The sequence below is a fragment of the Malania oleifera genome, chromosome 10, assembly GCF_029873635.1.
Source record: "Malania oleifera isolate guangnan ecotype guangnan chromosome 10, ASM2987363v1, whole genome shotgun sequence".
Classification (NCBI taxonomy): domain Eukaryota; kingdom Viridiplantae; phylum Streptophyta; class Magnoliopsida; order Santalales; family Ximeniaceae; genus Malania; species Malania oleifera.
The window spans coordinates 88843443-88870830 of NC_080426.1; the positions used below are offsets into that span (position 1 = coordinate 88843443).

The 27388-nt window shown below is 37.4% G+C and overlaps 1 protein-coding gene across 2 annotated transcripts; it reads left to right on the top strand.

Moving 5' to 3' along the window:
• The first annotated feature begins 197 nt into the window (after window positions 1-197).
• LOC131166818 (pentatricopeptide repeat-containing protein At5g57250, mitochondrial) lies at window positions 198-24333 on the top strand. 2 transcript variants are annotated; one of them, XM_058125403.1, is made up of 2 exons: window positions 198-3591; window positions 23155-24333. In XM_058125403.1, the coding sequence occupies exon 1, from the start codon at window positions 222-224 to the stop codon at window positions 3504-3506; it is 3285 nt and encodes a 1094-aa protein (XP_057981386.1). In that variant the 5' UTR covers window positions 198-221; the 3' UTR covers window positions 3507-3591; window positions 23155-24333. The 2 variants fall into 2 exon arrangements, with proteins under 2 accessions (XP_057981386.1, XP_057981387.1); XM_058125404.1 differs by having other exon boundaries at window positions 326-3591; window positions 22437-24333.
• Window positions 24334-27388: the final 3055 nt, after the last annotated feature.

The window sequence follows — 27388 nt, forward strand, 5'->3', positions numbered from 1 at the left end:
GTCCCAACTTGTAAGATTTGTTTAAATTTAGTACTCCCAACTTGCGAGATTATGTAAACCTTAAAATGAGAAATCTTTTCCCAAATAAAGTATTATTTAATATTTTATTAAACAATAAAAATTAAAATAGGAAAAAACTCTGCGTAGTTCTGTAATTGAACATCTTTCCCACCTTTCGCCTCAACCGCAACGATCTCCGAACTCAAAATCAACGCACGCTCATGCTTCTTTCTAGCCTGCTCAACACCATGCCCTTTCGTTCTCTCTATTTGTCTTCCTCTCACAGTAATCAACCTAGAACTCCCTTGTCCCTTCCAAACCTTCTTAAAAGCGGTTTCACTCCCACTCTCAGGGACCTCAATCAGTTCCTTCTCTTTCTCTTCCAAAATTGCAGATTCAAATTGACTACACTATTCTTCTCTCAAATGAACTCAAACCAAATTGAGGGCGACTCTCATTCTCACTCCATGTTCGTTCGGGCTCTCCTCGAGGAGCACAATTTTGAAGCAGCAGAGCATTTCGTTAAAACCCAGATGACGAAAGGTGTGAATTTCCCGAAGGGTCGCTTGTGGGACTCTTTAATTCAAGCCCTGTGTGTCCACCAAAATGACCCTGAAAAGGCGCTATTGGTGTTGCGGGATTGCTTGAGAAATAATGGTATATTGCCTTCTTCCTATACGTTTTGTTCACTGATTCACGCTTTTAGCTCTCGAGGAATGATGGCCAGAGTAATTGAGGTGTTGGAGTTAATGAATGATGAAAAACTCAAATACCCATTTGTTAATTTTGTTTATAGCTCAATAATTGCTGGGTTTTGCAAGATTGGAAAACCAGAGCTTGCAGTTGGGTTATATAAGAATGCTGAAAGTTCGGGACTTTTGAGGCCTAATTTAGCAACGTATACAGCACTTGCGAGTGCTCTCTGCGATTTGGGTAAATTTGACGAGGTTAGTGATTTGGTTTGGAGGATGGAACAAAAAGGATTGCTTTTTGATGTTGTCTTTTATAGCAACTGGATTCGTGGATATTTCAGGGAAGGGGGTTTAATGGACCCCTTTAAGAAATATAGAGAAATGATTGAGAAAGGAATAAGCTCAGATACTATCAGCTATACAATACTCATTGATGGGTTTTCCAAGGAAGGGAATGTGGAAAAGGTAGTTGGCTTTTTAAACAATATGAGAAAGGACGGGTTGAAACCTAATTTAATTACATATACGGCAATCATGTCGGGGTTTTGCAAGAAAGGAAAACTGGGGGAGGCATTTACTGTGTTGAAGTTGGCTGAAGACTCAGGGATTAAAGCTGATGAGTTTATGTACACGACATTAATTGATGGGGTTTGTAGGGGAGGAGATTTCAATCAAGTTTATCATCTTCTTGATGACATGGAGGAAAATGGGATTAATCCAAGCATTGTTACATACAATACATTAATTAATGGATTGTGCAAAGTTGGGAGAACATCTGAGGCAGATGATATTGCTAAGGGCATTCCTGGAGATATTATTACCTACAGCACCTTGCTGCATGGGTACATTCAGGAAGAGAATGCCATGGGAATTTTAGAGACAAAGAGGAGGGTAGAAGAAGCTGGAATTCATATGGATATTGTTATGTGCAACATTCTAATTAAAGCACTATTTATGCTGGGGGCTTTTGAAGAAGCCTATGCAATTTATAAGGGAATGTCTGAGATGGATTTAGTTGCTGATTCTGTTACTTTTTGTACCATGATTGATGGGTATTGTAGAGCATGTAGAATTGATGAGGCACTAGAGATATTTGATGACTTAAGAAACACATCAATATCATCATTGACATGCTACAGGCGAATTATCTATAAGCTCTACCAGAAGGGTATGGTAGATATGGCAACCGAAATTTTCCTTGAACTGAATGAGAAAGGTTTGGCTTTGGATTTCGATACCAATAAGTTGTTGACTGCGATCTTCAAAGAAAAAGGTGTAGATGGAGTTATGAATTTAGTTCACAGAATTGAGAATTCAGGACAAGAAATTTGTGATATTATATTTAATGATGCTATTTGTTTCTTTTGCAAGAGGGGTTTTTTGGAGGCTGCATGCGATGTGTACTTGGTGATGAAGAGGAAAGGGTCATCTGCTACATGCACGTCTTACCACTCAATACTGAAAGGGCTTTTTGACAATGGAAAAATGTGGCTGTGCCAGCTCTTTCTTAATTCCTTTGTGAAAAAATATGGTCTTGTTCAACCGATGGTCCGCGAGATTCTAGTACACTATTTGTGTAAGAAAGATGTCATCAAAGCTCTTCAGTTTCTATGCAAGATGAACAAGAACACATGTACGGTCACTACTTTTCCTGTTACTGTTCTCAAGGCACTTACAAAGGATGGTAGAGATTTGGATGCATACAAAGTTGTCATGGGAGCAGAAGAGAGTCTGCCTGTTTTGGATGTAGTTGATTACACAATCCTGGTTCAAGGCCTATGCAAGGGAGGACATCTTAGTGAAGCCTTGGATCTCTGTGCCTTTGTTAAAAGGAAAGACATTACTCTTAACATTGTCACTTATAATTCAGTTATAAATGGGTTATGCCGCCAGGGATGTCTTGTTGAAGCATTTAGGCTGTTTGATTCATTAGAGAAAATTGACTTGGTTCCTTCTGAAATTACTTATGCTTCACTGATCGACACTTTATGTAAAGAAGGATATTTTCTGGATGCTAAGAGATTGTTGGAGAGGATGATTTTCAAGGGTCTTAGACCAAATACACACATATACAATTCATTGATTGATAATTATTGCAAGTTCAACCAAATGGAGGAAGCTTGGAAGCTGCTTCTTGATTTGGAATCAAGATGTCTCAAGCCAGATGAATTCACTTTAAGCTCTATGATTAATGGCTATTGCAAAAAAGGAGACTTGGAAGGGGCTCTCAAATTCTTTTTTGAGTACAAAAGGAAAGATCTATTACCTGATTTCTTGGGTTTCATGTATTTGATTAAAGGTCTGTGTGCTAAGGGCAGGATGGAAGAAGCCAGAAGTGTTTTAAGAGAGATGCTTCAGGCACAATCTGTTGTGGAAGTGATAAACCAAGTTGATTCTGAGGTTGAAACAGAGTCAATAGGAAATTTCCTCGTCTTTTTATGTGAGCAAGGAAGTATCAAAGAAGCCATTACTATCCTTAATGAAGTTGGATTTATGTTTTTTCCTGGTGGGACAAAATGTGGCCCTTATAGTAGGGTGCATAGACCGAAGAGACATTATAAAGGGGAGACTCTTGTTACAGTGGATTCAAGGTGTTTAACATCCCCTTGTGTGATGGATTTGGACTTTGGATCACGTAATGTAAAGAAAGTAAGGGAGATAGTGGAAAATTGTGATATTTCACAGAAAAAACTTCAGTTTCTTAACTTTGATTCTTGCTATTCTCTAGCTGCTTCACTATGTGCAAGTGGTGAGCTACAGAAGGCCAATAGACTGGTAAAAGAAATGATATCAAATTTGGACACTGGTTGTTAGTTTGGGATTACTGTTCTCCTTAACCAGCTAGAAGCTCCCTCTATACGGACTGCAGGACAAAGAAATATGTGTTTTCCTCTTGCAGGTATGTATTTGACATGTTTTTATAATGTTCAACATAACCTCTTCATAGTTTTTGTATCCAGATCCTTCATTCTCTGTGGTTCTAATGTTTAATTGAGTACTCCTATTCAGCTCAATTAGCACCATGATACTAGATATTAGAACTTGAATCACAGAAACTTGCTGGATTTGGAGCATTTTTGAACTGCTGCATTGGTTCAAGCAAGTACTTCAACTCCAATATTTAGTTTGTATATGACACATACTCATGTAGTATAAACATATTTTCAATTTTCTATAATGCTTGATGCAGTGCCGCTTTAGAGAACTGAAGCAAAGATTGACTGCAATTGTGTTGTGGTGGATTTACGTCAAGGTGAAATGTAGTTATGGTATTTTAGAAGTCAAAGTAGAAGTTCTTAGGACTAAGGGGAATATGTTAAATTTATTTTAATTTCAAATATGGAAGCTTGCAGTATATTATACAGAGGGCTGTAAGTTTCAGAACAGTGGGTTTATTGAATTATTTCCTGAGGCTTGTGTATGGATTTGGAACCCAGGAGGCACAGGAAGGGATTAAGAGTGAATTTAGGCTAGATATGAAAAGTTTTTAATCTGGAACAGAGGCTGTCCAGCAGCAGTGAGTAATAAACCTAGAATAATGCTATGTTTTCCTATTTTCCTTACAAGGGCACTGACTATAGGGGAGATGATGAGGATTTTTTCCTTATAAGGGCCAGGGGGGTTCACTTTAGTCCAAACTCGAATTCTCATTTGTTAAACTCTATCAATCAGATCATTGCATAGAAAATTTGGCCAGGCATCTTAAAGAATGTCGTAGATAATCTGTTTATAGGAAAATAACTGGATGTCCAGGTATTTGAATAGACTGGAGCTTTCTGTTTCTCTATCTCTTTACTCATCAGATCTAATTAAACATCATAAATTGACTGGCAGTACAATCATGGCCCACAATTACAACAGACAACCCATGTCTAGAAAGTAGCAACTGCAAACGGGCCCTAAAAATACTAGAAACTAATATTTTCTGCATCATTGATTCTTATTCCACCATTACTGCATCATTCTCCCTTGAGAAGACTCAGCATTATTTTTGAAATGTTAGGCAGAAGAATTTAAAAACTTGGGGCCTGCATCAACTCTTGCTTGGAAGCAACAAAGTTAATAACAATGATCCTTCATTTTCTTTGAGACCATCAAAATTTTTGAGGAATGATTAAAATAATTGTCTGGATGAAAATTGTCAAGGTTTCGTATACATTGTTGGCCCACAATCAAACAGCTTAAGCATTTAGGTGAGATGGTAATCTAACATAGCATGAGAGCCATGGTTGCCAGGAGGTCCTGGGTAAAATCTTGTTGCCTGCATTTTTGTTTGGTTGTTAAAAATTATCTTATTCCCTTTAATGGTCTCCTCATGCAATTGGGCTGCATATGTGGGGGAGTATTTAAGGCTTAATATACATTATTAGCTCACAACCTAACATCTTTTAGATGAAGTGGTAGTCTAACAAAAACAATCTCATTTTTGGTCTTGGCCTGTTAGATTGATATTGTGCTCATCTTGCTTCTTTGCAATTCTCCATTGGGCTTCTTGGTACATTCATCAATTTCTTATGCTTCTTCTTCCGTATCAGTATGTCCTTTCGATTCTTCTTCCCATGTCTTCTCTATCTTAATAACCATCCTCATCTATCTTCTTGCCCTTTTCTAGAGGTGAAGAGTTCCAACCTCAACTTGGGCTCTAATCCTTGACCAATTCTGGAAATTATGGATGAGCAATCATCTAAAGAAGCTTTCGCTGAACAGAATCATGAGGGTTGTCATAATCATGCCACCCTCTCCATCATTGAAACCGTAACTACTTGAGAAGTAGATAAAACTTCAGCATGAAATATTGGGCTTGGGCATGAGAATGAAGAGTTGCATAGTCATAATTGGCACTTATTTAGGTCAGTATCCCCAATCAAATTTTATATTTGAACATCTCATCTTCTAAATTCTCTGCTCCCACATGATAATATCCATTGAAATGGGATCATTTGCTCCGTTACCAATCAAATGCTGGTCAGCTTTAGAAAACCCAAGAAAAGGCCTATTGGCACTGAATTTTTGATAGATTTATGTTAAAGGTTGATATACATTGTTGTCCCACAGCCTAACAGCTTAAGCTTTTAGGTAAAGTAGTAAGTTAACAAGGTATAAAGCTAGGTTTTCTTGAAGGTATTGGTTTCTAGCCTTGTTGCCCATGTTTATTATGTGATGGTTGAAAATTTCTTATTTCCAAGTTGAGAATGTCGATGAATCTCGAGAAAAACCCATTGAGAATCTCAATTTTCCCTTTCAATCTTTGTTGTGCAAATTGGAGTTTGCAAATCTTGAATGACAGAAAATCAACAATCATTCTAAATGAAAGAATAATCAATTGTGCGATAAAACTTAAACAAAAGCTTCCTCATCAAGCTTGGAAAAGAGAGTTGCGAGCATGGTGTCAGAGCTTGTTCGCGATGTTTCATCTTTGAGTTGCAGTTGTTCGCGATGCTCATCTCCCGATGTCTCCCATCTTCAAGATGGCGATTATGGCGAGCCTCTTCTCTTACTTCTTCCTAAACCTTATCACTTGAAACTTCTTTCCATGGCTGCCCTAACGCAGAAACCAAACCCTATTTCTCTCCTATTCATAGCAACTGAACCTTATTTCTTTCCTATCCACCAGAAATCCTTTTCAACTACCGAATTATTTTCTTACCAATCACTTGCGTTCTCTTATGGCAACTCTTCCTTGATTGTTAGGGCTCATTTGATCTCCACCGACAAGAGCATACATAGCATCTGCTGACCATCTCATTGACCACCAATTGCTTTTTGGAAGTCTCTCATGGCAACTCTTCCTTGGTCATTAGAATTTTGTTCGACCTCCACCAATGACAGCAACAACAACATACATAGCATTTTCTAACCATCTTGTTGACCACATTTTGAAATAACAATTAATAATATCGACTGGCAAGGCGTTTTAGCAGTCAAAGGCGACCTTGAACTTCGACTAGTGATATGTTTCAATAGGCGAAAGTCCTTCACAACCTAAAAATTTGAGTTTGTCTTGAGTTGGAAAAGTTATTGCCTAAATGGGAGAGATCAATTGCTCATTAGGTAGAAGTGGTTCATGTTCGGGGAAAATGGGAATTTTCTCAAAATTTTGGAAAAGAATGGGAGCTGAACCTTTAATGCCTTCCTAACAAGAGAGGAAATAAGCTGGCTTTCTAAACAGTTATTGATCTTCCTATTTTTTTTTAAAAAAAAAAAACAGAGGATCCTTTAGTTTAAGACTTTCAGAACATTGAACGACTTCATCATGCTTCAGTTGAGAGCCGACAACTTTGGTCTTATCTTTGGAAAAGATTGTGAACACAGGTGTAATACAGATGATTTGCATATCAAAAGGGAACAAGGCAGGGGAATGGATAAGGTTTTTTATATTGTCAAGGTTTTTAAAGAACATAAGAAACTGCAAGCTCTAATTCCAGGGAGGGGCCGAGAATGTTCTGTTTGGATTGTGGATCAAAAAATGTAGGAGTAAGGGCATGGCATATCGATTGGAATTTCCTCAAGAACATATAACTAGTTACAAGTTCTAGGGAAATAAAGATTAGAGGGCAGGAAGGAACTTCGGCGAAGATTAGAGGAGAGGAAGAAATTCTGATGAAGGAAATTATGAAAGGACAAAACCTACACAAGGCAAGTTTGATCCCCCTTTTGGTGGGGGCTTTAAGGAGAGATTTTGGAGACAATATCCAAGATTTCCCCACGTAATTATAGGTGAAAGAGATATTAGGAAACAACTAAAGATTTTAGGGGGCTTGGAGCTTCCAATTGGGCTAGAAAAGACGAAGTAAATAATTGGGCCAAAAAGAATAAATCATATGGGTCTATTTTTTCTAGGCCTAAAATAGAGTTTCCCAAGCCTTTTTAAGGAAGATCTATTTATGGCCAGACCTTGAAGAATGGGCTAGATAATTTGGGTCAAAAGAGGCCCACATCTGGAATTGCAAAATTGATTAGGAGTAGCTAGAATTGGAGGCATTTGGGTTTTTTCTTTTTTTCTAGATTAGTGGGCAAGTGCTCTCCTCTTCCAGAGAGAGTGTTTTTTTTTTTTTTTGGGGGATAGGAAGAAAGAGAACACAAGGACATCTACGGTGCAATTGGAGGAATCACATTCAAGCGAAGAGGGAAAAGGGTAATAAAGAGGCTAGGGGAAGCTCAAAGAAGCAAAACATAACTCCAAGACAGAAAGGCAGGGGCAATGATGGAAATGCAAAAAAGTCCCTCCTCACATACTAAATAGATTGGATGAAGTGTATTAACGCACAAAAATTAAGATGATGGGGGCAGGTCTTTTGGATAAGAGGAAGGGTAAAGAAATTGTGGAATTAGAGAGTCAGGACGAAGCAATTTTGAATATTTAGAAGATGGTGAAGAGTCCTTGTCATCATTTGAGTTTGAGGATTTGCTAATAGAAAAGATAAGGAAGGACGAAGAAAAGAATGCTATATCTACAGAGAATTTTATTGGTTGAGGTATGGGTAATCAAATTACAAACGAGGTAAGGATTTCAGATGGTGTTTTTCTTCCCACAACAACTACACAATTTCAATTCTTCAATAAACCCAATCATTTACCTTCTATGATCAATTCAAAAGAGAAGACAAACAATTTGGCAAACAACTCCAAGGAAATAGAATGGGGGAGCGATGCTATTTCCGAAGGTATGCCATTTAATTTTTTTTTTTTCTCATATGAACTCTAAACTACTAAATTGCCATAAGGAATCAAGTCAAAGGAAATCTACAAATCATTGACATTTTAGGGGATGGGAGAGAAAAAGAGGAGGCCTAGGAACTACTTTAGACAATGGTCTTAGCTTGATAGGTCCTTCGGGTGATTTGGTTAGGCTTAAGAAAGAGGACTTAGGGGAGAGGAAAAATCTAATAAATTGAGCAAGGAATTATTTAGGTTAGCCTCCTCGGTGAACTATGAGAAAGGAGGTAGGTTTTCCAGGGTTGGTAGTGTCTGCAAATGGAGATTTTGTCTTGGAATGTTAGGGCGGTCAATGATTTGGCTAATAGAATACACCCTCGGATTTTGTTTCTTCAAGAGACAAAATTGGGTGAGATTGATTCCCTTGTCTTGAGGAGTATTTGGGATAATAGACTAAAGGAGTAGTTTTTTTTTTTTTTTTTCCCTATAAGCTTAATTCCACGATAGTTATTACAATTTAAAATATCTCCTTGTATATAAGTATTAAAGTGTTTTTCCTCCATTTGTTTGACATTTTCTTAGTTTTTATAATTGTGTTAAATAATTTAGTTAACCATATAATTCCGTTTTCACCTAAGCATTTCCAAACTTCAATTGGGATGTTATCCGGTCCTATAGTTTTTCCATTTCTCATATTTTTTAGTGCAAACTTAACTTAGTTAACTCTAATCTTGCTAATAAATCTCATATTTTTAGTTTTTCCTCATTTGTCAATTCTAAGTTTAAGTCTTCTACTCGGTTTTCATTAAATAGCTTACTAAAGTAACTTCACCATCTTTCTTTTATGATTTCTTCCTTAACCAAGACAATATCATCCTTACTTTTTGTACATTTTACATTAGCTAAGTCTTTACTCTTTCTTTCTCTACCTCTAGCAAGTTTAAATATGTCTCTTTTCCCTTTTTTTTTTTTTTTTTTAAAACCTAATCTAGCATACAAATTATTAAATGATCTATATTTAGCTTCACCAGTGGCCTTTTTTGCATCTTTTCTCGCCTCTTTATACTTTTCAAAATTTTCCGTGCTTCTACATTTTTGTCTTGTTTTATACCAAATTCTTTGTATCTTTACAACTTTTTGGACATCTTGATCCCATCACCAACTTTCTTTGCTATTAAAGAATCTTCCTCTTGATTCACCTAAAATCACTTTTGCTATCTTTTTAATAGAGTTAGCTATCATACTCCAAAGAGTGTTTGTGTCTACACCATCCTCTTTAGTCCAATTGTCACCTTTGATCATTTTATTTTTAAATTTTATTATATTTCTCCCTTTAGGTTCCACCACCTAGTTCTCTTATACTGGTTTATTTTATCCTTTCTCTTCCATTTTTTAATACGTATGTCTAACACTAAAACTCTATATTGTGTGGTTAAACTTTCACCTAGGAATAAAAAAATCTATTTGACTTTTATTTTGTACACTTTTGTAGGTTATTAAGTGTTCTCTCTTTTTAAAATAAGTATTCATTATAATAAAATCATATGACATGGTGAAGTCTAAGATCATTCCCCAAGGCTCATTTTTGTCTTCATATCCATATCCTCCATGTATCCCCTCATAACCTTTGTCATCCCTTCCAACGTGTCTATTCATATTTGCTCCTATAAATATTTTCTTAGTCCCTATTATGCCTTGTATGATACTATCCATATCTTCCCAAAATTGTCTTTTAAGGTTTTCTGCTAATCCTACTTGAGGAGCATAAACACCAATGACATTTATTACCTCTTGGCCTAAGACCATCTTGATTTTTATAATTTTATCCCCTTTACCTCTTGGCCTAAGACCATCTTGATTTTTATAATTCTATCCCCTTACTCTTTTGATATCTACAACGCTATATTTTAAGTTTTTGTCTAAAATAATTCCTAGGGAAGTTCTATGGTGGATTTTAGAAAAAAAGGGTGTATGTAGTAGGTATATAGATGTCATTAAGGATATGTATGATAGAGTAATGACTAGTGTTAGGACTATAGGTGGAGAGACTAGAGAATTTGCAATCACAATGAGTGTACATCAAGGATCTGATTTGAGCTCTTATCTTTTTGCTTTAGTGATGGATGAACTGATTAGGAGTATCCAAAATGAGGTTCCATGGTGTATGCTGTTTGCAAATGTTATTGTCTTGATTGATGAAGCTAGGGGTGGAGTAGAATCTAAGTTATGATTGTGGAGAAATGCTTTAGAATCTAGAGGCTTTAGGATAAGTAGAAATAAGACAAAATATCTGAAATTTAACTTTAGTAATTTTAGGAGGAATAATGGAGGCAAAGTTAAACTTGATGATAAAGAAATCAATTGAACTAGTAGATTTTGATACCTTGGATCTATTATGCAAGTTGAAGGAGAAATTAAAGAAGATGTAATACATAGAGTTAATGCAAGTTGGGTAAAATGGAGAAGTGCTTTGAGTGTGTTGACTTTTTGAGTCTGATCCCTGTTTGATGCTGACAAAGTACTTGTATCTTATGTGTGTATGCATGAGCAGACTTATAAATCAGAACACACACAAATGAGAGGTATAATGGAAGCCTGAAGGACTTAAAGAGCATACACTCCTGGCATATTCCATGGAAAAATGAAGAGCAAAAGAAGAAGACATGTTTTATTTTATTTGTAATTGCATTTAGCTTTATATTTGGTATGTAATAATGCATGTCTCTGCATGATATGAATGGTAAGCTCAGATAACCATATACAGACCGTAGGACACATAAACTTTATCAAAAATTCTTTTTATAAAAGCTAAAATCATACAAAGGTTTTTGAAATAGATTTAAGGTCGAAATTAGGGCAAAATCTCAAGTGTTCAAAGACCTCGGTTGATCGATTGTTGCTAGTTCAAACTAGCTCAGTCGACTATGCCTTGAGGGCTAAATTGTAATTTTGTTCAACCTCGGCCAATCGGCCATATTTTACGCTTAAAGCCCCAGCCAACCAACCTTGCTTTTTGACCTATTTTCAAAGCCTAGCCGACCGAGCCAAATGCTTTAAAAACGCCCAGCTGACTGACACTATTCACTGAGTAAACTGGCCTGAAGCCTCAGCCGACCGAACCTACGAAAGGTTTAGAATCGCCTTCGGCCAGCCGACTGATGCTTTCCATGGTCGACCGACCACTTTCAGAAATTCAAATTTTTGGCTTGGGTTAGCCAACCAACAAAGTCGTCAGTCGACCGACCCTCTCGGGTTGCCCCATTTTTCAGCGCAAAAACGTGTTTAATTTGCAATTAAACAAATTTAATTATTCCCTCAATGTCCCTTAATGGTCATATTTGAGAGAAGTCTATAAATACCCCTTTCATAATTCATTTGGAAGGCTTTTGATTACATTGAAAAATTCTCTCAAATTATTTTGTGCTTCATTTCTCTTATCTCTTCAAATACAAGCAAATCATTTTGAATCTCGTTCATTCATTCACTTGAAAAATCATTTTTGAAAGAGAGCATTCATTTAGGGCATTCATATCATCAAAAGCATTTTACTCTCATTCATTCTTTCATTGTTTTAAAATCATGCTTGATAGTAAATCTTGGTTCTCTCCACATATTTTCTTGATAAATATTTTTGAGAAACCACTTATAGCTAGTTAATCTTTGAGCAACCCATTGCAAAGATTCAAAAGCTCATCTTGCACTTTATTGCAAAACCTCATTTTGAGCTAAACCTCAATATCTCCTACACTTTCTTTGTACATCTTTTGGAGATATTTTGAGAGTTATTCAAGAAGGCTTTGAGCATATATTTATTGATATATTCATTGCTAGGAAAGCTTCTTGAATTGATCTTTGCCTAGCCCTAGGTTCTCCTACACTTTTGTTGAAAAATATTTTTTGGAGAAATATTTATTAGGGTTGAATCTTTGAAGTATTTTATCATATACATCCTTTTCAAAGATTACTAAATTACTTTGAGAAAAACACCCTCTCTACTGAGTTTGAAAATCATATCATCTGAGAGTGCATCTTGAGCTTCATTGTGTACATTTTTGCTTTTGAGAAACATTTTATTTGTACAAAATTATTATCTTTGTATTCCAGGCATGGCCTGAAGAGGGAGACTCGCCCTGTAAAGAGTCTCGATTTGGCTCGAACTCGGTTAGGTGAGTTAGGATTTGCACCATCCTGTAAAGTGTGCACAGTTTGGCTCAGTCTGGTATTTGAGCTGAGGTGTCTCCGCCTTGTAAGGTGAATTGGTTGTGACTCAGCCCCGTATTTGAGTTGGGGAGTCTCCGCCCCATAAGGAGAGTGTAAGGGGCGTCGTTCCGCCCGGTTAAGTGAGCAAGTAGTGGAATCCTCTTGCTGGTTAGCTGGAGGCGGGGATGTAAGTTGGTTTGGCTGAACCTCGATAACAATAACTGTGTCATTCTCTCATGTCCTACACTATTTATTTTCCGCACTTGTATGCTTATGATTAAATTATTGTGAATGCTTTATTTGTCTTAATTATCTGCATACATTAATATTTGTGGGAATTGAGATTGCTTAGAAAGACCCTAGGTTGTGTTATACTGATTGTAGATCTCTAAATAGAGATAAATTGACCTAGGAAGTTTAAAATTTCCAATTCACCCCCCCCCCCCTCTTGGGAATACACCATTCCTCTCAAGTGTGCTTTGTGATCGCAGAATACCCTTAAAATTAAAAAGGAAGTTTTATAGGATAATTGTAAGACCAGTTATACTTTATGGATTAGAATGTTGGGTGACTAAGAAACAACATATCCAAAAAGTAAAAGTTGTTGAGATGGGAATGCTTAGATGGATGAGTGATATAATGTTAAAAGATAAATTAAGAAATGAGCATATTCCTGGTAAGTTAGGCGTAGCTCTTGTAGAAGATTATATAAGGGAGGGACAACTCAGATGGTTTGGGCATTTGCAATGCAGGCCACATAGTTTGCCCGTGAGGAAGAGTGAATTAGTTACTGTGAGGGGCAATAGAAGGGGTAGGGGTAGACCTAAAATAACTTGGAATGAGATAGTAAGGATTTAATAGTGCTGAATTTGTTGAAGGAAATTGTCCAAGATCGCATAAATTGGCAGCAAAAGATTCATGCTGCCGACCCCACCTAGTGGGACTTAAGGTTTGGTTTCGTTATTGTTGTCGTCGTTGCTTTTTCCCATCCATAGGAGTTTCAAGAGGTCAATAGTGGCATGGAACACTAGGTCAACTACGTGCAAAGATGGCATTTCTGGCTCGTTCTCCTTGTTTGTCTAACTTGAGCTTGGGGTTGTAGGGGATTGGTGGTTTACCTTCGTTTATGGTCCTACTCAAACATTCCTAGTAGGAAGATTTTATTATACAGCTGGTTAGTCTATACGGGCTTTGCAACCTTTGTTAGGTGGTGAGGGGTGACTTTAATGTTATTAGAACCTCTAGGGAGAAGTTTGGAGGCTCTAGGGTGACCAGTAGCATAAGACCTTTTGATTCGTTTATTAGGGATTGGGTCTTAGTGATATTCCTTTCAACAATGCCTGTTTCACTTGGATGGCTTTTGGAGATAGACAGGCCTCAATTCGTATAGATAGATTCTTGTATTCTAATGCATTGGAAGACCTTTTCCCAAATATTGTTCAAGAGATTCTAGTTCAGCCCACTTCTAACCATTGTCAGATTATTTTGGAGTCCAACCCTATTCAAAGGGGTCCAACTCATTTTAGACTTGAGAACATGTGGCTTACGCACTCTTCTTTGCAATCTATAAGATATTGGTGGAGAGAATGCCATATTTAGGGTTGGGAGGGCTTTAAGTTGATGTGAAAGTTGTAATTTATCAAAGAAAAATTGAAAGTTTGGAACTAAGAAGTGTTTGGGGATGTTAGGGGAAAGAAAAATGATTTTGATGGAGACGAGCAGTTCTGATCGACTGGAGGAGTGTGGTTTATTAGGGAGGAAGATAGAGTTAGAAATGTTCATTTTAGTAATGGTCTAGAGGTGCTACTTATGATGGAGGAGAGAAGTTGGCAATAGAAGTCTCAAATTAATTGGGTTTGAGAAGAGGATTGTAATTCTAGGCAGACGATAGGGTGGCTAATGGGAGGAGAAGGACAAGCTTCATTAAGGAGTCGGAGGTTGATTCAGGGGAGGTAGTGAGAGATCATAATCATATGGGGAAGGAGGTTACAAATTTCTATAAAAAGTTGTATTGAGATGAGTGCAGGAATAGATTAATGGTGGAGGGATTGGATTGGAAACCTATTGGGGGAGAGGTGGCTAAGTGGTTGGAGAGACTGTTTGATCTAGGAGAAATTAGGAGGGCTGTGTTCAATATGGATAAAGTACCAGGCCTAGAGGTTTTTACTATGCCTTTTTTATCAAGATAATTGGGAATTGGTCAAAGAGGATGTCTGAAATCTTTTAAGGAATTTCATAGGAATGGAGAGGTGTGCTAGAGCACGATTTCTAATTTTATTCTCCTAGTTCCTAAAAAGGATAGGTCTAGGATATGTCTAGAAAAGTAAAGGATTTTAGGCCTATTTGCTTGGTGACTAGTAGTTGTAAGTTGCTAGCAAAGGTTCTTTTGAAAAGGATTTGAGAGGTCTTGGTAATGTGATTTCTGAAAACATTTTTTTTAATTGGGAATTGGTTATGGAGGTTTCCTTTAGAACCTAATTCCTTATGGCATAAAGTAATTAAGAGTAAATATGGTTTGCATAGGAATGGGTGGGATTCAAAGGGAAGTGGCATTGCTACTCATGCAAATCCTTGGAAGTTTGTTTCACAGGTAGCTTACCTTTTCTTTTCTTTTACTCATTTCAAAGTGGGGATTGGGGACAAAATTTGTTTTATGGGAGGATACTTCAGTTGGCAAGTCTTTGTTGGAGCTGTTGGTGCTGCGCTTGTTTAGAATTTCCTCTGTCCATGAGGCACCAATTTCAACTTTTTATTTCATTGAAGGGGGCTCTTTTTCTTGGGATTTCCATTTTTTTAGGAGTCTCAATGAGAGAGAAGTTGATGAGTTAACTTGTTTGCTAAGTGTGTTGGATTATTTCTTGCCAAATTTGTGGGAGGACACAAGGGTTTGGATTGGGGACACTTCGGGGTCGTTCTCTTTAAAGACTTTTTCTCAAAGCTTACAAAATCCACAAACCACAGCTCTTTCTGTTAATTAAAATTGTTTGGAAAGAAAAGGTTCCATTTACATTTTACCCAATTATTCAACATGGTATTAGAGCATGATTCTGAAACCTAAACCCTAATTGTTACCACCACCATCAAAACCGAAGGCTAAAAGCCTAAAACCCAAAATCCACTGCATGTCTACTATCATAGAAGAATTTCCAGCAACACCTATAGCCCTAGAAAACAGCCAGCAGCTGTCGGAAGTCAGAACAGTTGCTGGAAATTTCCTGGCCAACACTGCCAGTTCAAGAACACAAAATCTGCTATAGATTTTGCAAAAACAACACCATAGTCACCCACAGACACTGTCAATCTGCCCTTCAGTGAAATCCCAAATCCAGGACGTGTCCCACGCGCCCTCACGTGCCAGTCAAAGGCTGTCAGTGCTGACCCCATGTGCCGGCATGTGAAGCAACTTTCAGGCATGTTTTTGACCTGAAATCATCCAGTAGTGATCCAATCCCTCTATTAACATGTTGATGGAGTTTTTCATGACGTGTTTTGTCCAAAGATCTCACCTTTTTTAATTGCTCATGTCCGTCGCCCAAGGAATGGTTGTTTGATGCTTCATGAAGCTGTGTATCAATGGTTATTGAATTTATTGGGTCTGAAACAGTGGGATTTGCCGCCCCCCCCCCCCCCCTTCCCCCCCTTTTTTTTTTGTTGATTCAATGTCCTGATTCCTTCCATGTACCAAAATGTCAAGCCGTTGGGCATGTGTTTTGCTCAAAGCTCCAATTTTGTTTTGACCATGCACTCATGGTAATTTGTTAGTTGTTGTTTGGTGTTAGTAAAAGTCATTGGTGACTCCCTTGGAGCAGAGAGAGTGTTCATAAGCTGTTTTTTGTGAGGCTGTGTCAGTGTTATATTAGTTTGTTGGTGATTTTTCCATAGTAGTTTTGGTGGTTCACCTCTCTAATTGTTCCATGCTGAGTGTTGCTTTCTTGGGGCTGCATCTGAGTTTCTTGGTGCTGTGGCAGCCTTGTACTAATTTATTTGTGACTTGTTCATGGTGGGTCACCTTGTTCGTGGTTGTTTTGATTGTTCCAACAATTAATCTTGTTATCATTGGTCTGAGTTTGCGAGTGTTGGGATGGAGTTTGCAAATTCCAAAAGTATGTTTCCCTCATTAGTCACTTGTTTGAGTGAACTGCGTACTGTGACTTTATCAAAGGAGGAGTATTCAAGGTTTCTATGGTATCAATCGTCTCAACAAGCATCTTATCACATTGCATCTTTTTCCCAAAAAGGAAATCCTACAGTCTGTATATCATTGGTAACTTTCCCACTAGTCCTTGGGTTATCAATTCTACTATCATTGTCCATATAACAAGTGCAACCAACTTCTTTTTTTACCTCCAATATCCTAAAAATCTACCTCAAGTTACCTTTGCTAATGGGTCTACTATTGCTGTTAAGGGGTTAGGAACAGTAAATCCTACTCCTTCCATCTCTTTTTGTTCGATTTTATACATTCCTAAATCTCCTTTCAATCTCATGTCTGTTAATAAGCTTGCAAAGTCACTAAATTGTTCTATCACTTTCTTTCCTAATTCTGTGGTTATTCAAGATCTAAAGACGTGAAAAGACAATTGGCACAGGTTGTGAGGCTCATGGACTTCACTACTTTGAGTTGCCTTCTCCTCCCATTACTTGCATATTCGTAGCTACATTCGTTCAAATTCATTGTTGCATTGGTCATCTGTCTTTAGACAAGTTGAAACAACTAGTTCCTACATTGAGCTCTGTTTCTAATCTTGAGTATGAGTCATGTCAAGGGAAAAAATCATCGTGTTCCCTTTGCTTCTCAGGTTGAAAAATGGGTGGTTGGCCCTTTCATCCTAGTCCATTACGATATTTGGGGTCCTAGTGTCACATTGAAGTTGGGTTTCACTACTTTTTCACATTTGTTGATGGCTACTTTAGGATGACTTGGCTATATTTAATGAAAGACCGTTTCAAATTGGTTAATATCTTTTTTGCCTTCTATTTCCAAATAAAGACTCAATTTAATATGTCAATCAAGATACCTTGTAGTGATAATGCTAAGGAGTACTTCAGTACCCAATTTAGTACCTATATGACTAATTCTAGTATGATACATCAGTCCTCTTGTGCCCACACTCCATAGCAAAATGGAGTTGTACATCGGAAAAATAGGGATATTTTTTAAGTCACTCGTATGTTATTATATCAATTGAATGTCCCCAAGGTTTTTTGGAGTGATGTTGTCCTCATAGCTTGCTCCCTTATCAATAAAATGCCATCCTACGTCCTTGGTGGTAAAATCCCATATTCAGCTATCTTCCCTAAGGCTCCTTTGTTCTCCCTTCCTCCTCGTATATTCGACTATGTGTCCTTTGTTTGTCAATTAACTCAAGGAACAAATAAGTTGGAACTTTGTGCTATCAAATGTATTTTTTTGGCAAAAGGGATATCGATGTTATAGTCCTACTTTACATCAATTATTTGTCTCTGTTGATGTCACCTTTTTGGGGTCTACACCATACTACTCTGATTCCTTGAGTTCTGTTGACCTTGATGAGTCCCTTCCTCTACCTTGCCTTCCAGATCCAAACCCATTATCTGTGCTCAATTCTCCTATATCTTCATCTAGTTTGAGTCCTTCTTGTCAATTGGATCATTCTGATTTGCCGTTGTACACATGGTGACTCAAGGGAGGACAACCTCCTTGTCAGGTGATCTTATTTCCCATGATGATGATCTTCCTATAGCTGTTCAGAAAGGTAAATGCACTTGTACCCAACATTCGATCTCTAATTTTGTTTGTTATGATTTCTTGTCAGCCTCGTATTACTATTTTGTTAGTACTTTATCTTTTGTTGCTTTTCCAAAATCTATTTCTGAAACCTTATCCCATTATGGGTGGAGGACTGCAATGGTTGAAGAGATGTGTGCACTACATGATAATGATACTTTGGTACCTCTTCCTCTTGATAAGTCTATGGTTGGTTGTTGTTGGGTGTACAATGTGAAAGTCAATATTGATGGTTCTGTGGCTCATTTGAAGGCCTGCCTTGTTGCTAAAGGATATACTCAAGTGAATGGTTTGGAGTATTCAAACACATTCTCTTCGGTCACTAAACTTGCCTCAGTACGTTTGTTCATCTCTTTAGCCACCACTTTTCGTTGGCCTTCACATTAATTAGATGTGAAGAATGCTTTCCTACATGGTGATCTTGATGAGGAGGTATATCGGAGCAACCACCTGGGTTTGTTGCTCAGGGGGAGTCAAGATCGGTATGCCGGCTTAAGAAATCATTATATGGATTAAAACAATCTCCAAGAGCATGATTTGGGCATTTTAGTGTTGTGGTACTTGAGTTTGGCCTCCGTCGATGTGCAGTAGATCACTCTGTATTTTATCGTCATGCTAATATAAGAGACCTCTCCTTGGTGCACCTTTGAGATATCTCAAAATGTGAATTACTGTATCCTAGTGACTTGTTCTTAAGGAATCGAGAAACTGACTCAAAGCATTTGTTGCGAAGGATATATCTGGTCAAGTGATTGAGATAATTCAACTTTCCAACGAGTCTCCAGTACCGACCTAGGTTAGAAACAAATCTCCCACACTTGGCACAACTTACTATTGGGATCCATGGGTGTAGCAATAGGTTTGGATCCCAACAACCCCGTCTCATCTAAAAGATCAAGAACATACTTCTTATGTGACAAGACAATTCTTGTATAAGATCTTGATACTTTTATACTCAAGAAGTACTTCAATGATCCCAAGTCCTTGGTCTGAAACTTACTCCGTAGGAAAGCTTTAGGTCTTGGATGCCTCAATCATCATCACTAGTGATCACAATGCCATCCACATACACAATAAGCAAAATCCTACCAAAATCATGCTCTTGGGTATAAAAGTATCAAGATCTCATACGAGAAATGTCTTGTCACAGAAGAAGTATGTTCTTGATCTTTTAGATGAGACGGGGTTGTTGGGGATCCAAACCTATTGATACACCCATGGATCCCAATAGTAAGTTGTGCTAGATATGGGCGATTTGTTTCTAACCCAGGTCGGTACTGGAGACTCGTTGGAAAGTTGAATTATCTCATAGTCACTTGACTAGATATATCCTTCGCAACAAATATTTTGAGTCAGTTTCTTGATTCCTTGAGAACAAGTCACTAGGATACGGTAATTCACATTTTGAGATATCTCAAAGGTGCACCAGGGAGTGGTCTCTTATATTAGGATCGGGGTCACACTCATATTTAGGGATATAAAAATGCAGATTGGACCAGGTCACCTTTTGACTGAAGATCCACAAATGGGTATTGTATCTTTGTTGGTGGTAATTTAGTGTCTTGGAAAAGTAAGAAACAAACTGTGGTGCCTAGGTCAAGTGCTAAGTCAGAGTATAGGGCTATGGCGCGCACTACATGTGAACTTGTTTGGTTGAAGAACATGTTGAAAGAACTAGATTTTCCACATTCTCAGTCTATAGAATTAATATGTGACAATCGGGCTACTATTAGTATTGCCTTCAACCCGGTCTTCCATGAGCAGACAAAGTATATTGAAGTTGATTGCCACTTTATTTGGGAGAAACTTGTACAAAAGCTCATTACAACTACTCATGTGAAATTGATTTTCAGCTTGCTGATTTATTCACTAAAGCCTTGGGAGGTCCTTGTGTGAAATTCATTTGTAACAAGCTAGGAGCATATGATATATATGCTCTAGCTTGAGGGGGAGTGTTAGTGGTTATTTAGTCATTTGGCATTATTATTGTGTCTTAAGAATTTATTTTTTTAGTAATAAGTGTGAGTTAGTAAGGGTATTATGGTTTAGTATTGTACTTGACATATATTATAAATAGAGGGAGAGACCTTTCATTGAAGTTAGGTCTTCTGTTTTACCTAATTGTTCAACACTTCCAATTGTGCAATAGAAGAGAGGTCGGTGCGGAGGAAAATTATGATTAGGCTTGTAAGGTAGCTGATCACGCATCAAAGTTGCATAATTAGGTATTTAAATGCATTAATTAAGTGTTACAATTTTGAGTAAATACCTAATTATATTCAGTATTTAAATATTGGACTCAAATCACAATATTTGAATTTCTATTCCATTTTATCTATAAATTGACGAGTATTCGTGAGTAATTATTAAAGGATAATTTTCGGAATTAAAGAAGAAATAAAAGAAGCCCATGCAATTAAGATAGGCCATGCAAATCCTAAAAAATGTGGGCCTTGCATAATTGAAAAAGCCTAGGCCGTAGCAGCTTCAAAGAAGTGGGCTGGCATGAGCTTTTGAGGAGAGAAGCTATGCATGCAAAAAGGAAGGAGGCCCATGCAATTCGTGTGGAACAAAAAGTGAAGGGCAGCCTAATTCAAGGATATGTGTGGGCAGTCGTGCTGGAATATAGAGGAAAAGAAGGAGATTAGGGCTAGGGTTTTTTTTGTGGGAACCGTGCATGTTGAATGCAAAGAATTGTTTGATGGGCCTATACACTGGAGAGAAGAAGGGGATCCCATAGGGTTTATTTAGGCTGGAAAAAAAAGGAAAAAAAAGGAATGAGGGTAGAGAGTTTTTTTGGGGAGCCGGGCGCATGCAATAGAAAAAGGAGGAGGTCTTCTTGGGGGCAGCGCCGCAGCAGCTTGTAGAAGAGAAGAGACATGGCCATCTCTTCTCATCTCTCTCTCTCTCTTTCTCTCTCTCTCTCTCCCCTTTCTCTTTTGCCATTTTAGTTCTTTACTTTAATGTTATTTTAATGCTTTTTTTGAGTTTATTTCTCTTTGATTATTGTTGAAGTTTAGTTATTTTTATTTGAGTTATTTTTATTGTGAGTTTAGTTTGTTTTCATTTAAAAGATATTGTTGAAATTAAATTTTTGTTTAAGTTAATTATTGTGTTGAGTTTATTTCATTGTTGAAGAATTTTTTTTATTAGATTAAGTTTTGTTTAAGTTCTCTCTCTCTCTCTCTCTCTCTCTCTCTTGTTTCTGTAATTAATTATTTTGTTTACACTTCAATGTCATTTTAGTATTTAATGGAACTTATTATTGTTGGATTGATTTTCATTTAAGCTCATTTTAATGTGGATTTAAATTGTTTAAGCATTTAGTTGAGTTTAAGGCTTTGTTTAAGTTAGTTTATTTTGTTTATGACTTTATTTACGTTGAGTTTATTTTTGTTTAAGCCCTTGTTTAGGTGTAGTTTATTTTTGTTTAAGACCTTATGGGGTAGGTTTATCTAATTATTGAATGCCCTTATGAGATTAATAAAGTCTTCTTTCTTAGTTTATTATTTGACTGTTTAAAAAGTTGGTTATTTTGCTTGTTTAATTTCGTACTGTTTATTTGAATGGTTGAATGAGTTATTAAATGGATTGTACTAGGTTGGCATAGTTGGATGGTTTGTTTAACTGCATGGTGGTCATTTTTCTGTTTAAGCATGTTATGTCTTTAGTTTAGGACTCACTTTGTTTCAATTTCCTCACAAACTCTCAAAAACCCCAAGAAATCGAATCTGAACAATGTTCGGTAAACTGTTTTTTTTTTTTTTTTATATTTTCCCCTTTTTGTTTTAACGCGAGTTTGAAATTAATCTGCATTCCTTGAGGAGATGATTTGGCCTTTTGGGCTAATTATTATACAATAGAACTCCTATACTTGGGATAACCTTTGCGCTGCTCATTTCAAAGTGAGTCAAGTTTTTGGCGCCATTGTCGGGGATTGTCAAAATAAAGGAAAAAACACTAGTTTGAGAAAAATCAAAATAAAGGGAAAAATACTAGTTGGAACTCCCTGGTGCTGTTCTGAAGTTGCAGGATTAAAATTGATGTTGCATTTTTCTTTTTGATCCTTAACTGATGTTGTATGATGTATTTATATATCTGAGTTTATGCTGAGATGATAGAGATTCTCCCAGCCTTCTGAGGAAGTAGGATATTCAGAAGGTGCAGGGTTGAACTGGCAAAGTTGAGCTCTCTTTGCTGTTTCTGTAGTTAATGAAACTACAGTGCTGGTCTGTCTTTGTGGTGGTTGAAGAGGGGTTTTTGTCATGATTTCTGGGTTGTTCTGAACTATCTCCAAAGTCAGGGTTGATTACACTGTACCTGCAGCTCTGAACTTCATGCAGTCCATTTTTCTGAAGCTGTTTGTGCAGTGAGCTTTGGCCTACAGATTGTGGTCTGAGGTGCTTGGTTCTGGATGTTGGAAGTTTGGAAGTCTGAATTCATGATTCTCTGAGGGTGCTGCTTCCTGAAGATCTCATGTTGATTAGAAGTTCTATAGAAGGTACGATATAAGGAAGATTTGGGCTCATTTGGAGATACACAGGAGCATGGAGTTGCTGATGGTTTCTGGCAGCTTCTGAAAGTGTGCCTTATATATTTATAATTATTTATATATATATTTAAAAAAAAAAAATCTCCTTCCACTTCTTTGCCCTTAACTTACCTTCCCATTATTTCATTTCCTATCTCCTTTTCTTTTCTCTCCCATTGGGTTTCTGGCATAACCTTGAGGTGGTGCTTGAGATTCATGCTCACACTATTTATTTTTTGACAAACTTGTATCTGTATTGATGAGTTCTTTTCCCTGGATTACCTACTGATGCTGGATATAATTTTAAGATGGGATCTCTTTCCATCTTGAGCTATTGGCTTTGATGTTGCAAGTTCTTGTCCCTTCATCAACATGGTGTTCTCTCGGTTGAATGTATGCTTCTGTTCCTGGGTGGTTTCTATCACTTTTATTGGAGGTGGATTGGTCTTCTTCAACAAGGTCTTCCCTTTGGTGTTAGATTTGCTTTGAAACTTCTGACGTGCTTGTGATGGAGGCCTCCCGGATTTTCATCAACATGGAGATGGCTTGAGCTCTTTAGTTTGTTGGAGGGTGGTGGTAGTGCTTGATTAAGGTTGTCTCTTGACTTGCATGTGAGTTCGAGAAGATGCATTGATTGCTATTGGCTGACTTTGTTATGGGGTTTGCCTATCCTGCGTACTGGAAGATTTTCTATTTATGTCTCCTCTTGGAGGTGGGTTGAGCCTCTGGTCTTTGATGCTGCATATCTGTTGTTGGTCTTCTTCAACTAGGTCTTCCTTCTGGCTGATGGTCTTCTTCAACAAGGTCTTCCTTCTGGTTGATTGAGTCTTGATGAGTTGGCTTCTCACTGGTTTGCTCTCTTCCCCATTCGTGGTTCGAGACGTTCTTCTTCAACACGGTCATTGGTCTTCCTATGGAATGTAGATTGTACCTCTGGCCTCTGTTACTGATTCCTGATTGAGTTTGATGGCTGCTTATACTGGATCCCTTGTGGTAGTTCTTCTTCAACAGGGATTAAGCCCTGACTATGATGCTGCTTCTGTTGTTCGCCTTTTCTAGCAAGGTGTTCCTTCAGAAGGTGGCTTTGTGCTGAATTATCTGATATTGCAAGCTGGTAGCTGCTTCTCGGGTTCTGCTTCATCATGGCTATTCTATATGGAGGTGGCTTGTTCTGTCTGATGATTGGACTACCTTGGCTCTATGCCTTCTGATTGATTTCCATCTTTAACATGGTTGTCTACTCGGTGGTGGCTTGAGTTTTAAGGTAATCTAATTTTGGTATATTTATGCTTCCAAATTGGTTCTATTTGGTATATTTTATACTTTGTCTTTGATGGCCTAGTGCCCCTGGGGATGCCCAGGTTGGGTGTAATAGTTTGAATTGTTTTGATGGAAGTTTTTTGGCTTCCTTCCTCTCGGTATGTCCAGAGTTTCTATACATATCCATTTGATCAATATAATTTATTAAAAAAAAAAAGAAAAAGAAATGGCTCTAACCCTATTTCTTCGTGCATGAACATACAATGATAAAAGCAGAAGGCAGAACCAGTTTCTCTGCACAGTTTCAAATCCAATGCCTGTTATAGTCTAGCGTTCGGGGCATTTATAAGTTGCACGTGAATTGGAATTCCTTGAACCTATGAGCGAGCTGACTCAAATTATTAGATGAACTTTCGTTTTCTAGCTCCACATGAAAACGCTACTGAATACTTATTGAATGTCACTTCCAAAGGTTTAACAACCAACGTAAAATACTTATTGCATGCATGACTATATATGTGAAAAAAATTAATTCATAACATGAAACAACCAAAAAATGGCAATTGTTCCATAAACAGTTAAAAAAATCTACTTACTCTAGCATAAGAATATTTATGGTTTAATCATATAATTTTGGTTCCATATTCTCGCCTAATTCTATTCTATTAGTGTTCTGATCTTCTGTTTTGCCAATGCAAGGAATTCACATTGTTAGACTGGCAAAAATAATTAATTCATGTGTTTTGAGATGGAAGAAAATTATAGGTATTGTTTACTTCGTTAATTAAATTTCACAATTTTGCCTCATAAAAAGATGCATAAGTTGTAATCTGGTTGATCATTATGATACAATTTTTCAAGTATGCTTCTCACATGAGATCGTGATGGATTATTACATTATGTGCCCCTCATTAGAGTAGTCCACTTGATATGAGAACAGCTGACAAGGTACCATCCCTCAATCCGACTTTCTTACCAATGCAGCAGCATTAGTTCGACTCCAATGAGGTATATATTATCCATTTTGGTCCATTGGGCTTTGGAGTTTTGCATTATAATAAATACCTCACAAGATTGAAACTTTATCTGTCCTTGCGTGATCAAAATTTTCCTAATATATATCTAATATTGGACTCCTGACACAACTTTTGAAGTTTGAACCTACAACTCTGAATTTATGTTCTCAAATGAAATTTCATGTGAATGTGTAGGACTAAAGAAATCATGAAGACCAAGGTGTTCAATACAGCTAGCTCTCAAAATTTCCAGCTCTGATTGATAAGTCTGCAAGAAAAAAATTGTCAAACTTCAGAAACGTAGAACTCCCACACCTTGAAAGCAAATTTTAAAAAAAGAAAAAAGAAAAAAATCCTGCAATGTTATTTTTAAATTGCTTCACACATCTACAACATTTAAAAAAAAAAAAAAAAAATCAATCCTTTCCGACCCCTCTCTGTGTATATGCTTAATTCTTGTCTCAAATTTGAATCTACCCTGGAATCTCATTATGCATAATAATTTCATCCTGCAAACCTGATTCGCTGCTTTTTCGATACAAGGAATTAAGTCTCTCCAATGGTGTCCAGAAAAGGCTTCCACGTCCCAGCAGCTTTGCATGAGTACTCACTGCCCTCCTGATCACATTTTAATCTATGGGAATGGGGATTCGTATTTGGGGAGGATGACAAATAACGAGTAGTTTTGGCGATGGTGGTGAGCTTCCGAGCCAACAGCGCCAACTCCATCGCCGAAACATCAGACTGTTGAAATAGAGAGTAGGGAAGCAGGAAGTAGACGTGGCCTGCTTGCAGCTGTACATGAAGCCTCAGCAGCTCCGTGCCGCCCGTCAGCAGCTGCGCCGCCGTGCACACCAAATGCCTCGGTGGCTTCCTGGCGCCGATCACTTGGCCTACCGTCACCGGCCCCTCCAAGTCCTCCACATACCCATTTAGATGAACTACGCGTACGTACTGGTTGTTGGCCGATGTGGCTGCTGCTGATGTTCTGCTGGAAAAACAGATTCCCATTTCTTTCAATTTCTTCCTCGATCCCCTCTTAATTTCCGTGAACGCGGATAATTGGAATCTCGTGGAATTTGGATTCGCCTAGGGAAAGAATTTATGGTTAAAGACGATGGAAATGATGAGAAGCAGCTTCTATTTATGACGGGCTCTGATAAGAGGATATGTGGAATGGTAGCATAGACATTGATGCATGAAGGAATGAGTTGTTCCAACGAAGAAGAAAGAAGATAGAAGTTGGTGGGGGAAAAGGACGACTCCTATACCATAGCAGTCAATATCATATAATTACAAAAGAGGCACTTCAAGTCTTCAACTTGATTTGCAGATATTGTGACAATAACAGAGGAGTCAATACCAGGGACAACAGCAATACCAGTAATTTCCAATTTCATCACCGATCCCATTCGATGTGTTCGGTGATCGGAGGTCGCATGATGATGCTGGCTCGCAGCAACAGATCCCACAAACATCAAAAGTTAACGAAAGTACAGATAGAGGTGGGAGATGATATCGTGTGCAACTTAGAGCGGCAGGAATGAAGTCAACAGCCGCCGAGACTACGACCATATGGGAGTTAGACTGTAATTTTTGGTTCATTATTGTATATTTTTGCGGGACATTATAATATATCTATATGTTTATTTTTATTTTTTGTGTATTTTATGTTTGTATACTGATTTAATTATTATTGTCATTTAACCTTATTTATATGGAGAAAGTAAATTATTATTATTATTATTATTATTATTATTATTATTATTATTATTATTATTAGCAATAAATTTGAGAAGGAAGATGCAAATGTACTCAGTTTCTATGTACCTATTTAATAATGACAAAATTGCCACTTTATTCTACAAATGTATCATTTATATAAGTGCAATGAATTCAGAAATTATAAGAAGGTAAACAAAAAATATTATAGAGTACACAAGAATTTATGTGGTTCGACTATGAAGCCTATATCCACGGGAGGGGTTATTTGGGGTTATTTTTCCAATATTAAGAAAATCATACATCAAGGAGATTAATACATCACATAAACAATAATAACAAATCATAGACAATCAGTATGCTACTAAAATATACAGAGATAAACAGGTAAAATAAAACATACCATACACATTAAGTACGCATTAGTGTGATGGACCAGCTCCATCATGACCAGCAGTTGTCCTTGGACACAGATTGCGGTTGTGAACTTCTTCGTAGCAAAAACTACATCGCATCCTTCTACTACCCTCTCGTACATCAATTT

Excerpts from the sequence above, each read along its gene's own strand:
- LOC131166818 (XM_058125403.1), top strand. The coding sequence starts at position 222 with ATGCTTCTTTCTAGCCTGCTCAACACCATGCCCTTTCGTTCTCTCTAT.